General features: G+C 41.3%; 3 protein-coding genes across 3 annotated transcripts; 1 reads left to right on the forward strand and 2 right to left on the reverse strand.

The window, feature by feature from the left end:
- Positions 1-72: 72 nt before the first annotated feature.
- On the reverse strand, positions 73-10,278 carry LOC118750747 (kinesin-like protein Nod). The gene is given in 12 exon segments (XM_036485481.1): positions 73-167; positions 223-307; positions 380-1,050; positions 1,114-1,420; positions 1,474-1,665; positions 1,725-1,936; positions 8,766-8,920; positions 8,975-9,311; positions 9,313-9,347; positions 9,399-9,603; positions 9,664-9,849; positions 9,899-10,278. Coding segments are annotated over 12 exon segments (2,538 nt in total). The 5' UTR covers positions 10,031-10,278; the 3' UTR covers positions 73-146.
- On the forward strand, positions 6,769-8,655 carry LOC118750748. The gene is made up of 4 exons (XM_036485482.1): positions 6,769-7,073; positions 7,150-7,674; positions 7,751-7,923; positions 8,340-8,655. The coding sequence occupies exons 1-4, from the start codon at positions 6,786-6,788 to the stop codon at positions 8,620-8,622; spliced, it is 1,269 nt and encodes a 422-aa protein (XP_036341375.1). The 5' UTR covers positions 6,769-6,785; the 3' UTR covers positions 8,623-8,655.
- Positions 10,279-12,546: 2,268 nt separating the features above from the next.
- LOC118750745 (proline-rich receptor-like protein kinase PERK1) lies at positions 12,547-13,422 on the reverse strand. Its single transcript, XM_036485479.1, has 2 exons — positions 13,279-13,422; positions 12,547-13,137 (listed from the first exon to the last, which is right to left on the reverse strand). The coding sequence occupies exons 1-2, from the start codon at positions 13,325-13,327 to the stop codon at positions 12,896-12,898; spliced, it is 291 nt and encodes a 96-aa protein (XP_036341372.1). The 5' UTR covers positions 13,328-13,422; the 3' UTR covers positions 12,547-12,895.
- Positions 13,423-13,786: the final 364 nt, after the last annotated feature.

Below are 13,786 nucleotides of genomic sequence, written 5' to 3' on the forward strand. Positions count from 1 at the left end.
GGTCGAAAAAAGTAAATTTTGCTTTCATTTTTTACTGATTTTTTTTTTCGTATTCAAATTTTCAGAACTGTCTGTAGGAGTTTTTAAACTAAAACCTTTTTTTATTTAATATTTTTATAAATCAATAAATTTCAAACAAACACGATTCAGTCTAGTAGTAAATTGGCCTGCAAGTGGAAAGTTAGAATTTTCGAAATTATTTTGGGAATTGATTTTGAATACCTGTGCAAATCGAGTCCAGGAATTTCCACGCCATATAGGCAGTTTTTCAAGCTGTGCGATGTTCTTAAATTTTCCACTTATTGTTCTAGAATACAAAAAATTGTACATACATACATAGACTTAAATCAGTGCAGGTAGGGTTGAAACAGGCAATTACCTTTGTGTCACCAACTGGAATGCCGTTTTTTGTCCAATTTGTGGCAGTATCTGCAATTCTTTCATAGAGCCTGAGTTAAGTAAATCAAGTACAGCTTTTCGATGTTTTTTAATATAGGGTTTCTTTGATTTAACATTCGACGTGGAACTTTTCGGTTCGTTGGCAAAGTAACTTTCTATGACACTATTGTTTAAATCAGCGAAGCATCGTTTTTGTGTGCTCTTAGCTTTCTTTGAGTTATTTTTAACCCCTTCATTTCCGTCATCTGATTCCAAACCGTTCAAATGTGCAGCATGGCGTATACTCTCTCGCCTTTCAATATGCAACTGCTTTAAGGATTTGTTTTTATGATGGATCTTTCCTGTCAATTTGAATGTTTCGCTAATTTCGGATACTGTTTGCTCCTCAATTTTTTCTCGCATCGTAGAAATGCGTCGTGAACGTCTTAGTGTCTCGTTTATTGTCCCACGAGCACCTAAACTGGAAATTGAGCTATGTTGCAAACGATGAGAAATGCGCCGCGATCGACGCATTGCAGCATTACTTTGCCGACCTCCCTCAAAGACTTCAGAATCCTCTGATTGCTCGTGAGCTTCAATCGATTTTTCAGTACTATCAGAACCTCCATCAGGTACAGAAGGGACTTTGAAAACCGGACTACTTGTTGAAAACTTGAAATAAAATAAAGAATCTTATTTAGAATATTTTCATTGATAAATCAAGTAAAAAATTACCAGCTGGCATTTGGGATCATTTCTTAAAAGGGAAGACTCCAATATTGACTCTGTTTCGTTTCCATTTGACTGGCCAACATTTTCTTTTAATACTTCTTTTACAATACTTCTCAATTCCTGGCGAAACACCGTTGGCAACGCTCTTACACTACCTGGATCGGTCGTCCATGGCGTAGAGCTGGGCGTTTTTTCTACAATTATAGTTTGAGGTCTAAAATTCTCACTGAGAGTTTCCAGAAATTTCGACATTTTGTTGTCCATGATATTTCCGATTTCGGCCATACATTTACGAACCACTGGACTATAACTGCATGAAGGAGAAAATTTAATGAAGTTTTTTTTTAATTACGATTTCCATACCTAGTCGTCTTACTCGTCGATGGGCCATCATTCCCAAACATAGTTGATGATGATACGTTCATACTCATTATCGAGGCACGAGAATCTATGGATCCGTCCATTACAATACTCGATTCCCGATTTTTCGAAGTTAAATTTGGGAGCATTGAAGAGAATCCGGGTATCAATGGAGCCAGCATGCCTGTTTGGGCCCTTTAAGTAAAAATACGTAAATATGTAATAACAATATGGAAATAATCGCATAATCTTACTTTTCTTTTTGCTTTGGTGTAAGTCCCATTTCCGAATGGTTCAGTTTGTCAGCGACAGTGTTTCGTTTTAGCTTGTTCGGTGTACAAAATGTGTTGCTGTGATAGGCATGCTTTAACGCCACCGGTACCACGCTCACGCCTATCTTAGGGTAGAGCCGCTTCTTGGGAGCAGGAGTCAGGGCAGGTTTCTTTGGAGTTTTCATTCGCAGTTTCTTTAAAAACATTAGAAAATATAATCGTAGTGTTTTCAAATTAACAAACAAACCTTCATGCAACCAAAAACACGGAGGGTTCAGGAACTATAATAAACCTATTCGACCCCAACTACAACCTACACTAAGTTTTGTTTCGAGTGTATTTGTTTTTTTTTAGCACCGTGCAAATTTTACTATTAATGCTAGTACAATGAAACAGAGGCCGAAAATTCTAAGCTTTTGCTTTGGATTGCTTATTTTGCTTATTCAGGGCTTCCAAGTTTAATTTCAACGACCACGCTTATTTTCAGTATTTTAATGTAAAAAGCCAAGTACGGACCTGATATGAAAACGGTAAATAAAAAAATTATTATTATTTCGTTTGTGTGAATAGTAGCGTCCAAAGAATTCCGACATTTGATATTTCACAGCCTGCTGTCCAGGGTTCGGATTTGCCTCATTTTAGCCCCTTGCTCGCTCGTTAGTTTGCTCTGAGCTTGCGCAACTCACGAGTAACAGGCGAGGCTGTTTGGCAAACGAGTACTCGTTAAGTACGAGGGTAGCGCAAGACCCATTCCCACGACAGCCGGTTCTACGTGCCGGAATGACTCGGGTTTTATCCGACCAAGGGCTGTTGTTTCGGCATCTAACCCCGTTTAGGGCTACATCTTCTTCGCATACTTCTGCTCAAGGCTGGCATTGAGTCAAACCCTGGACCAGAAACATATACCTGCTGCGTGTGCCAGAGAAGACTACACCACAACTCCACCTCCGTCAAAAGCAACACATGCAATGGGTGGAGCCATCTGCGAGTTTGCTCAGGCCTTACGACTCATAGACAGTGGACCACCGCATGCGTGGCCCCTTGCTCCGCAAATCGAGCAGGCTCCACGGCACAACAGAGTCCGCCTGAGCAACTCAACACAAACACAACCTCACCACAACACAATACAATAGACAACACCACTGACACAACAGACCACACCACCGATACAACTACACCACTACTCAAACGCCACCGCTAACAACTCCTCCTACGACAGTCGGGTCTACGTAACCGGAACGACCCAGATTTATATCTGGCCAAGGACTGTCACTCCAGCAACACTCCCCAAAAAGTCTTTGGGGAATTTGTATGCTGCTACAACAACAACTACTCAAACGCCACCGCTAACAACTCCTATGTCCTCCGACAATCTGCACGGTGAGTCAGTCCAGGATATTCCGTAATGTGACATCAGTCAAGTGCAACACTTGCCTTGGCTGGTATCACTTTAGGGCATGCTCAAGACTGCGCACCACGCGAGATTGGACAAGGGACTATGAGGGCCCATGCTGTGATGCTCGGTCACAATCTACAACTGCGACGCCGCCCACTACCACCAAAGGGCAACGGTCGCAGCAGCGACAGAGACAACATGTGGCGACCAGGTAAAACACGTCACTGACACTCCACATCCCAGTAAGTTTCCCTAGGCACACGAAGATTTTACAATTTAACTGTAACGGACTTCAGAGCAAGGTCGAGGAGATAGCAGTCTTCATGGGTCGGAATATTAATAGCTGCGGTCCAAAGACGAAGCTGCACGGCTATTCAACATTGTTGAATTGCGCCGGATACAACGTGCACCGTAGAGATCGCGAGCGAGATAATGGTGATGGCCTAGCGTGCATCACGCACCCAACCGTGCGTCTTATCGAAGTAGACATCGACCGCAGGGATACCATACTAGAATATCAGGGTATAGTTATACGGTCAGGCAATGTCAAGCTCGAAATATTTAACGTCTATATACTTCCTGTCACCTGCTGCCCGGCAGGATATCACCCTGACATAGGTGCGCTACTCAGACGTGAAAACCGAATGGTAGTAGGTGACTTCAATGCGCACCACGATCTCTGGCACTCAAGCCTGGCCAATGATCGTAGGGGAAATCTTTTGGCTGAGCAGATAGACCATTCAACATTCTGCACCATGAACGACGACGCCCCCTCCAGGATTGTGGGTAGCTGCAGCAGCTCGCCAGACCTTACAATTGCTAGCGCTAGCATCAGACCATCTAGCCATAATCATCTCGATCAATAAGCCCACCGACTTTGCTCTTGCGGACCACCGAACCTACACCAACTTTAACAAAGCTGATTGGGACGGCTTCGCGAAAGTTACCGAAAGCAGCTTCGCCGCCCTTCCCACACCCACAAACGTATATGCTGGCCGGGTAATCACTGCCGCCGAGCGGCTCGCTTCATACCGTCCGGACGTATCGCGGAAGTCAGCCCAAATTTCCCGGCCGAAGCAGCTGTACTAGCAAATGAGCGTGACCACCTACGACACTTCGATCCCTGGGACCCTCGCCTGAGGGACCTTAATTTGGAGATTCGGCAACTGGTACATCAGCACAAGCGGAAAAAGTGGGAGGAGCACTTGAAGGCCTGTAAATTCACATCTGGTGTGAGTAAGCTCTGGTCAACCGTGAGCCCCTTGTCTAACCCAACGAAGCGGGATGACAGAGAGGAAATCTCATTTGAAGTTCGCTCTTCGTCGGACCCGAAGAAATGCGCAACCTACTTCATCAGGCAATTCACACTGCATCCTTCGATAGACAGGGCCAAACTTCGAGTGACCAGGAGGCTGCACAAGCAGCCAAGAAACAGTGCACTACTTGTTTTCAGGGGCTATCGGGAAGGCTATCTGTATGTTGATGCTGAAACATTTGGGGCCTGCGGTAGCAGCTTACCGAACGGAGGTCCTCAACCTGTCAATGGCCACTCTCATCATTCCTGATGTGTGGAAATCAGGGACAGTGGTTCCACTGCTGAAACCGGGATGTCCGCCAAAAACGGAGACTCCTATCGCCCTATAACGCTCCTTTCCCCGGTCGCGAAGACACTAGAGGCCCTGCTACTCCCATACTTCACCTGCCACCTGACCCCAGCGAAGCATCAGCACGGATCCCGTAAAGTGCACAGCACAACAACAGCACTTAACGCCATAAGCATCCAAATAACTCGTGGCCTAAATCGGAACCGCCCGTGACAGAACGGTCCTAGTAGCACTGGACTTGTCAGAGGCGTTTGACACCGTCTGCCATTCCACGCTGCTAGAAGACATTTAGGCCTCCTCACTCCCACAGGGACTGAAGCGATGGCGAATTATATGAGTGGTCGACAGCCGTCAGTAATCTTCAGAGATCAAACCTCGAAACCAAGAAGAATTAAACAAGGGGTTCCACAAGGTGGTGTTCTCTTCCCCTTATTATTTAACTTCTACATCTCGAAGCTTCCCCAGCCTCCTGAGGGAGTTTCCTGATCTCATACACTGACGATTGCTCGTTTTTGGCGTCCGGGAATGGAATTGATGACCTCTGCCCAAAAGTAAACGACTATCTTTCCAGCCTTTCTCGCTTGTTCACTGCAAGGAGGCTAACACTCTCCCCAACGAAACCAAAGGCGACCCTCTTCACTACCTGGACGAAGGAGGTCAGGCTAGAATTATTATACACGTCAATGGCGCACCAATACCGACTGTAAACGACCCGAAAATTTTAGGGGTCACCTTCGATAGCCTGCTCTCTTACTACACGCACAACCGCAGTTGTCAATAAAGTGCAGAGCCGCAACAAGGTCCTCAAGTCGCTCGCCGGCAGGAAGTGGTGCAAAGACAAAGAAACGTTGCTGGCAACATACAAGGCAATTGGTCGGCCGGTTCTAAACTATGCTGCGCCAGTTTGGATGCCGGGGACTAGTTGGACGCAGTGGACGAAGCTACAGACTTGTCAGAACGCCGCACTCCGGACAGCGACTGGGTGCCTTCTGATGTCGCCTGAGCACCACCTAGACAGCGAGGCCCAAGTGCTCCCCGTAAGGGAACACAGCAAAATGCTTTGTAAGCAATTTCTGGTGGGGTATCATAGAAACGAACACCCAAACAGACCTCTGCTACAAAAGGAGCCTCCACCTAGGCGCGTCAGTAGGCACCTATTCGTGTACAAGGCCGCAGTCGAGCAATACGTAGACCAACCACTGGACCCGACGACAAACAGACGAGCTATTAACGACATCCATAGAGTCAGTCACCACCTATCTTACCTATGAATGCCATAATCGGAGCCCAATCACCACCCGTAGAAGAGACGGACTTCGTTCCCACGACAGTCGGGTCTACGTAACCGGAACGACCCAGATTTATATCTGGCCAAGGACTGTCACTCCAGCAACACTCCCCAAAAAGTTTTTGGGGAATTTGTATGCTGCTACAACAACAACAACAGACGGAGCTTCAGTTGCCAAGAGAGACCCGCGTTACCCTGGCTCAATTACGGTCTGGGTACTGTAGCCGCCTCACAGGCTACCTGTCCAGACTTGACCTCAATATTCCCAATGAGTGCCCGTCATGTGGAGAATCCCCTCATGCCACCAACCACCTCTTACACCCCTAACTTACACCCCTCTCCCTCTGGTCCGACCCTATTGAGACAGCTCGTTTCCTGGGCCTCCCGCTAGTTGAGCTTGACGACAATGATTGAATGTTGACCCGAAATATGCGGGGCTTAGTAGTGCCGCTACAACAATAATATTTTTTTTTTTATAAAAATTAAAAAATTTAATATGTATTTGCAAATTTTTTGGGAGTTCCACTTTTTTCATGAAATGCTCCATAAATATGCATTAATACATACACATGTATGTGATGATGTAGTAACCAATGTTAGTCGATCTTCACCACAAATTTTTTTTATATTCCCGACCGCAAAATATAATACTGCCGATTGCGGTTTTTTAGCAAAAAGAATACCTTCCCAAAAGCACTTGAACATTGCACTAGTATAAATCATAAATTTAAAGCTTGAACCTATTTTAGTTGACAATGGATAATGCAACCGACAACTATCCAAGTAGCTCCGTTTTACGTGCACTACAACAACTGCTTGAAATAAAATTTCCATCACAATCATTCACTTACAAATTGCTACCAGCTACTAAAAAAGGTGAAAATTATATCGGAATTGTGTATCGTGTTGCTGTCAAAGTAAATAATAAAACGGGACCATGTCAATGGAGTCTAATTCTTAAAATACCACCACGAAGCCCCAATAGACGTAAGCAATTTTTCGTCAGACCTTGCTTTCTAAGGGAATCACTGGCATATGAAGAGGTACAACTTTAAACATATCTATATATGTGTGTGCTTGTCACTAACTAAATTCCGCACATGTTCCACTTTTAATTAGTTCTTACCCATGGTAAAAGGTTTCCAAAACAGTAAAGGTATTTCCAAAGAACACTCTTTTCATGAGTACGCCGAATGTTTTCAATGCTTAACTGACGAATTCGACGAAGCAATATTTTTAGAAGACTTAGGTCTGCAGGACTTCAGCCTGTTTGATCGTTTCGATGAATTACGCTTTGAGCACGTTGCCACAGTAATGCGCGCCTACGCGAAGTTGCATGCGGTCTCTTTCGCTATTAAAGACCAGGATTATTCTGGTGGTTTGGAAAAGTTTAGAAAAATCCAAGATATTTTTGAACAACGTAAAGGCGACCCAAACTTAAACTACTATTTTGAAGGATTAAAGAGGAGTGCAGAGGCTTGTATGAAAGCAGAGGACGTGATGCCCAAAAAAGTCCTAATACGATTTTTTGAACGTCCGTTCTTCGATATTTTTCTCGACCTTATTGACGGCAACAAATGTGAGCCTTATGCAGTAGTATGCCATGGAGACTGTTGGAACAATAACATAATGTTTAAATATGAGGTGAGACTTGTTGATCAATTTTCGACAATACATATAATACATACAACGCCTCGTGATTTCTGTGTGCATGTTACAGGATGCAAAACTCATATCCTTATGCTTGTTAGATTGGCAGCTTCTACGATACTCATCACCACTTACCGACTTGATGTACTTCCTATTTACCTGTACCTCAAAGGAATTTCGCGGATTATATTACAACGATGTTCTAAATGTTTACTACGCGGAATTGGTTTTGCACATTAACAGGTAGGGCTTCAGAACAGTTTCCATTCACATGCCTTAAAATCATAAACTAAAATATTAATCTCAATTTTAAATCGATATTCTATACGGTTATTTAATGACGGGCAAGAATGAGCCTTATTGCGAACTCCATGGGAATAAATAAAACAAAAACAAATTGGGAGTGTTTTTGTTTTGCATTACAATTTTTGCGAATATTTGTTCTTATAGAATTCGCAATAAGTCCAAATTTTTTGTTATTAATGTGAAATTTATTTAGTGCCGGCACTGAATTAAAAAAGTGAAGCATGTGATGCAATGGAAGTGCACAATTTAATTACCTTTACATTGTTAAGAACCAAGTTATTTTCTAAATTCAGTTTTTTTATCATAATCTTTCTTCTAAGTTCAAGAACTGTTGTCATCTATTTTATGCACAGGCTGGGATCGAATCCGTCCAAATTATTTTCACGAGAAATATTCGAAAAAGAGCTACATAGAATAGGAGCAGTGGGTCTTATATTTGCAATGATTGTGCTCCCAATCATTACAATTAAAGGTGATGACGTACCGAATTTAGAGGAACTTAGTGAACAAGTTGAAAAAGGCAAATCAAGAGATCTAAAAGAGTCTGGCCTTCTTTCTGAGGCGAATGTGGCTACATACGGTAAACGAATGCGCGATGTTGTAATTGATTGTATTAATTTTGGATACATAAAATAAAATTGCTAATAAATAAAATACATATATAATTTGAAGGGAAATCCTCTACTGACAAAAGCGTACATGTACTTAAGTTTCACGACAGAATGCCTTTCCGTACTTGAAACCTGGGACATTTTAATATAATGATAAAATCCAATTACCTTTGATTCTGCCTTTATTAAGTTAATGTGCGGCGAATGTTTTAATTGCTTCACACTTTGTGCAAATCGGAGTGTTGACAAAGTTTCTGTCAAATCAGCTCGGTGTGGACTAATGCAAGCCAGTAATGTTAAAAAAGAGTTTTCGTTAAGTGAATCTGAAAATTTGAAAAATGTGTATTTTTTCTTTTGCAATTTATATCAAAAATTACCTTGCAAAACTGAAGTTAAAACACTGTCTCGATAAGGGATTACTTTATGACCGAGCGCCTTTGCTTGTAAGACCTTACCGATTGATAGAAGGCCTTGATTAATGTTAACACCTTCCGACATAGCAACACCTTGATGGCCCGTTCTACGCACTCCCTCCGAACCTGCTAAATCGACTAAGTTCAATCTAGTGTTAAGATCCCCCTTTTCTGACGCACTGCGTACATGGATCGTAAAAATCGCATGTGATCGTGAACTTTGGGGATTCATTTTAGTAGGTCTCACATGCCGATTTTTATTGCCTTGTTGGAGAACACTATAGCAATCGTCGATTGTTTTTTAGAACTTTTCGGGTGCCACCAGTATATTTGTATCCTAAAGAAAATAGTGTAAGTAAAATTGTGTGAAGACACTTGGAGTACTAACCGCGCGATATAATTGGTTCCGTAGTGTTTTCGCCCAGCAAATCAAAAACCTTTTCGTTATAAATTTCAATAAAAGACGCATGCACTTCGAATGCGATTTCTGGAGTTAAACTATTGTCTGCTCTGGAAACATCTTCATTCACATTTGTCTTCAATATCTCCAACAAACACCTAGGTATAATTCCTACGTGCTCACCTTCGGAAGACTACAAAAGTTGTTTTTAAATACCACTGAAGCTCATACTAATAAACTGCCTGATACATACGTTTGAGCTGAGTCCCATCGAATAAGATTTTCCAGTTCCTGTTTGTCCATATGCTAAAGCAGTACAATTATACCCATTTTTTACCTTGCCAACCAGGGGACGGACATGGAGAAATAATTCTTCCTGAGTAGCCGTTGGGACCAACAAATTATCGAAAATAAAAGGCCTGCCATCTGCTATTAATATCTAAAAGTACCAAATTGTTACAAATGTTAACTTTTTCCAAGACTCTCACATTAGCACTGCATTCGTGGTAGGAAATCACACTTGTTTCCCCCTCTTTCGGATCTTGCAAATCTCGAGCGGGCCTTTCGCGCACAATCACCCGGACAGCAGGAGTATTATTTTGATCAACCTCATGTGACATATCAATTGTGACGCTTTCCTGCAGAGACTAGTGCAAATTGGCAGGATTTAACTTCCTTTGCAAAACTTTGGAAAGCTATATTTATTTTATGGACAATTATTATACACAAACAGAACCCACACAAACGACGCTTGAAGTTTCAATTTTTCAAACAATTGCGGCGAACGAGACGAATTCCAAGGCGAAGCAGTGCTGCCAGGCATGAACCAAAAATACAAGATCACGTAAGAACGCGACGTTGTATTTGTAACTGGTTTTGAGAAAAAAGTTTGCGAAAGCGGGTTCGTCAGCTGAGCGTTTGTTTACATCCCAAGCACCACTATTTTACACTTTCAAGTAAAAAAAAGAGTTAATTCAACATGACAACACATTTTAAAGCATTTTGATGCATCATTTTACCTAAATTGTGCGTTTAAAGTGGCTGACAATAATTTTGGCTAATTTTGGTTTTCGTTGTTTTCTTTGCTTTGTTTACTTTTCGCTCGTTTTCCAGTTAAACAAGATGGCGTAGATCCCGCTAAAAAAATCGACTTTTTTCACTCTCTTGTTCTTACGTGATCTTGTGTCTCGTTCATGGATTCGACATAACACCAACATCAGCGTTGCCGTTTTATAATTTTCGAGCAGAGTGAAATGAGCCAAAAAGTGGAGTGTTTTTGGGTTTTCCGTAGTGTCAAGGTAAAAAAGTTGGCCAAAGTATGTAAAACTCATGTGTGTTATAAACATACACTTGCCTGCATACATATAAATATATATCTGCGTGCACCTATTCTTTTTTAAATATTAACAAGCTAAACTTTTTTTATTTTTACAAAAATATGTTTCATAAAAACAACCATATACTTAAATCAAAGTATCAAACTTTATACAAAATTTAGGAAAGTTCAACGAATTTTTATCAAATCTTTAAACATTGTGTAGCCCATCGAATTTTGTATAATAATGTGCAATAGGTGTCCATCGTAGGTCCATCCTATTTGTGTGCGCTATCAAGCCGCATGCCACAAAATCGAAGTAGAAGCTCGGCCACACACTAACATACATATATGTAAGCGCCAATCTATTATCATTAATGTCCAAATTTATAGTAGCTAAGGATCTGCGTTGATTTCTAATATTTTTTTGCAGACGGTTCTACGCATTTTACTCCATACAAAGTATGAGTGAATTTTTTTACATAGACGTTTAATATTTTTTTTCCATGGTCATATTATTGCCTCTTTATAATCTGGCAACAATGGATACGAATTTTTTACCATTGTATAAACATTGTTACTGACGTTACCGACCCAATGTTAACAGGTCTATTCTGCGCTGGTAATAAAAAGTTTGTAACCGGTAAATAAAGTTCCTGTAAATTTTTAAACCCTTTTCGCATTCTGTGTATTCTTGTAACCGGTAAATTTTGTTACCATCTCATAAGCTGGTAACAAAGTATTGCCCCGTGAAAAATGCAATGCCAGAATTTGCACAATTCTTCATAGCTGAATTGCTGAATATTTTAACTGCATTACCAACGTACCTAGAATCGCGGTGACAAGAACTGGTAACATTTTTTGGTAATACAATTTTCCTGTTACAAAATCTTCGGTAACGTGCAGAATAGACCTGTTACGGGTCTATTCTGCGCTGGTAATAAAAAGATTGTAACCGGTAAATAAAGTTCCTGTCAATTTTTAAACCCTTTTCGCATTCTCACTACTCTCGTAACCGGTAAATTTTGTTACCATCTCATAAGTTGATTGTTATCGACGTTACCGACTCCCTGTTGTATACATGGAATCGAAAACGTCGATAACGATGTTAACCGATGATTAGGGCCGGTTATGCAATGTTTGGTTATCACTACCACTACATTATCGACGATTTCGACATCATGCACGTAACATGTGATCGATAAAGCAGTCATTGTACTTAACCGGAACTTCTACCTCCGATTTGTGCTAATCAGACATGTAGAATTCTGTTGATTCGATTTTTACGTAAAAATGGTATAGCAGTGCAAGTATGCATAACTGGGATTTAACAGGTCTAATCTGCGCTGGTAATAAAAGTTTTGTAACCGGTAAATAAAATTTCTGTCAATTTTTAAACGCTTTTGTTTCACTTTTTTGCTGGGACCAAAAATAACCGTTATCAGTCTCACTCCTCCTACGCTGAACACGGTATTTTTGCGCTGAACACCCTCCTTGCTGCTGTTGCAGCGGCTACTCAACCCTGCTTAGATCGGCTAGTCCCTCAATCGTTATCGTCAAGCTCAGCTAACGGGATATCCAGAAAACGTGCAGCTTCTACGAGGCTTGTTTAGTGAGCATGCGAAGTGATGGCTCGAGCCGTGGGGCATCTCTCCGCATGCCGGGCACTCGTTGCGCACATCTGCATCTAATCTGCTCAGGCCCTCGGTCGCGCCTAGGGATCACAAACCTTACTAAGCAGAATTCTTTTGTGTTGCCGGAGAAGAGTGACGGAAGTTCTTCTGAGTGCCCTGTACTCAAGGGACAAAGAGAAGCATGCCATTGAATTATTTGGTCTTCGTTCTTTCAAGCTGGAAAGGTGCCAGCCTCGAACTACCTGATACTTTTCGGAAGCCAAACTTCGGTCATCCCTACTCCACACCTGATGTAGCGATGTATTCTGTCATTCCTGAGGCATTCGGCGCTTTTCAGAATATTGCAGCTCCATTCTTTTGGTATTAAAGATATTTCTTAATTAATTGTTAGATTAACCTTTATTCAATTAATAACATTTCTTAAATATTTATCAAATTATTGTTAATTTACAAGCAATATTTAAATAATTACTTGAAAGTTTATACACAAATGGTCTCTGGAATAGTAATTCTTACCAAGTGGCTACGTTGACAGATTATTGCCCAGGATTTGCTGTGTGTAAACCTTGAGATGAATGTGTCAACAATGAAGGCGGCGGTGGAATATTGCCCACTGGTGGTATATTCGACTGTCCAAAGCTTGTAAGGGGAGGCCCCTGCTCAATTCTTTCGGTTTGCACGGGAAAAGCGACTCTCTTGTTTAAGTTGAGTTTCGTGCGGCCAGCCGGGCGAGAATCATTTATAGGAGGCGGATCGTTCCAACCGGGTGTAAGCGAACCTATAATAAAAACAATTAATACATGACGACTAAAATAACTTGTATGCATTGTACATGGTTTTGTTTAAGAAAGTTAGATAGATCTACCAAATAATGCTTTTATAATACGGAATATATAAAAAGTTTAGGCCCGAAATCTACCAGGAAATGGTTTAGAAGGTGGCACAATCGCTGGTAACTTATCCGCCATTAATTCCTTTGATTGTAAATGAGAATGAAAATAACCAAAAGTAGACTAGGAATGTAAAAAACATCGATGTATCGAGCAACATCGATGGTCGTGGCCAGTGATCGGACTCAAATTATGGTAGATCTAGAAAAAAATGTGGCAGATTTCAAAAAAATATGGTAGATCTCAGGTTTTGGATCAAACTTTGTACAAAAATTAAAAAAATGCTGCAGGGTTTCACCTAAAGTGCAACTACTTTTATTAGAATCTAGAAAAAATTAATTTTAGCATAATAAAGTGCATGATTGAAAATGCTAAAAATTGCGTTGAGTTTTGGGAATTTTCTTGTCAGTGTAAAGCAGTTCCTTCCATATCAAGATATTTTTCGAACATATTTTGGAAGATTTCTGCAACCTTACGGAGTGCTGCCAGCTTTTCTTCTTATCACATCACGATGTAGCGACCAAATATGGCACGTTC

This window comes from Rhagoletis pomonella, unplaced genomic scaffold (genome assembly GCF_013731165.1).
Source record: "Rhagoletis pomonella isolate Grant_MI unplaced genomic scaffold, Rhpom_1.0 Rhpom_scaffold_00383, whole genome shotgun sequence".
Classification (NCBI taxonomy): domain Eukaryota; kingdom Metazoa; phylum Arthropoda; class Insecta; order Diptera; family Tephritidae; genus Rhagoletis; species Rhagoletis pomonella.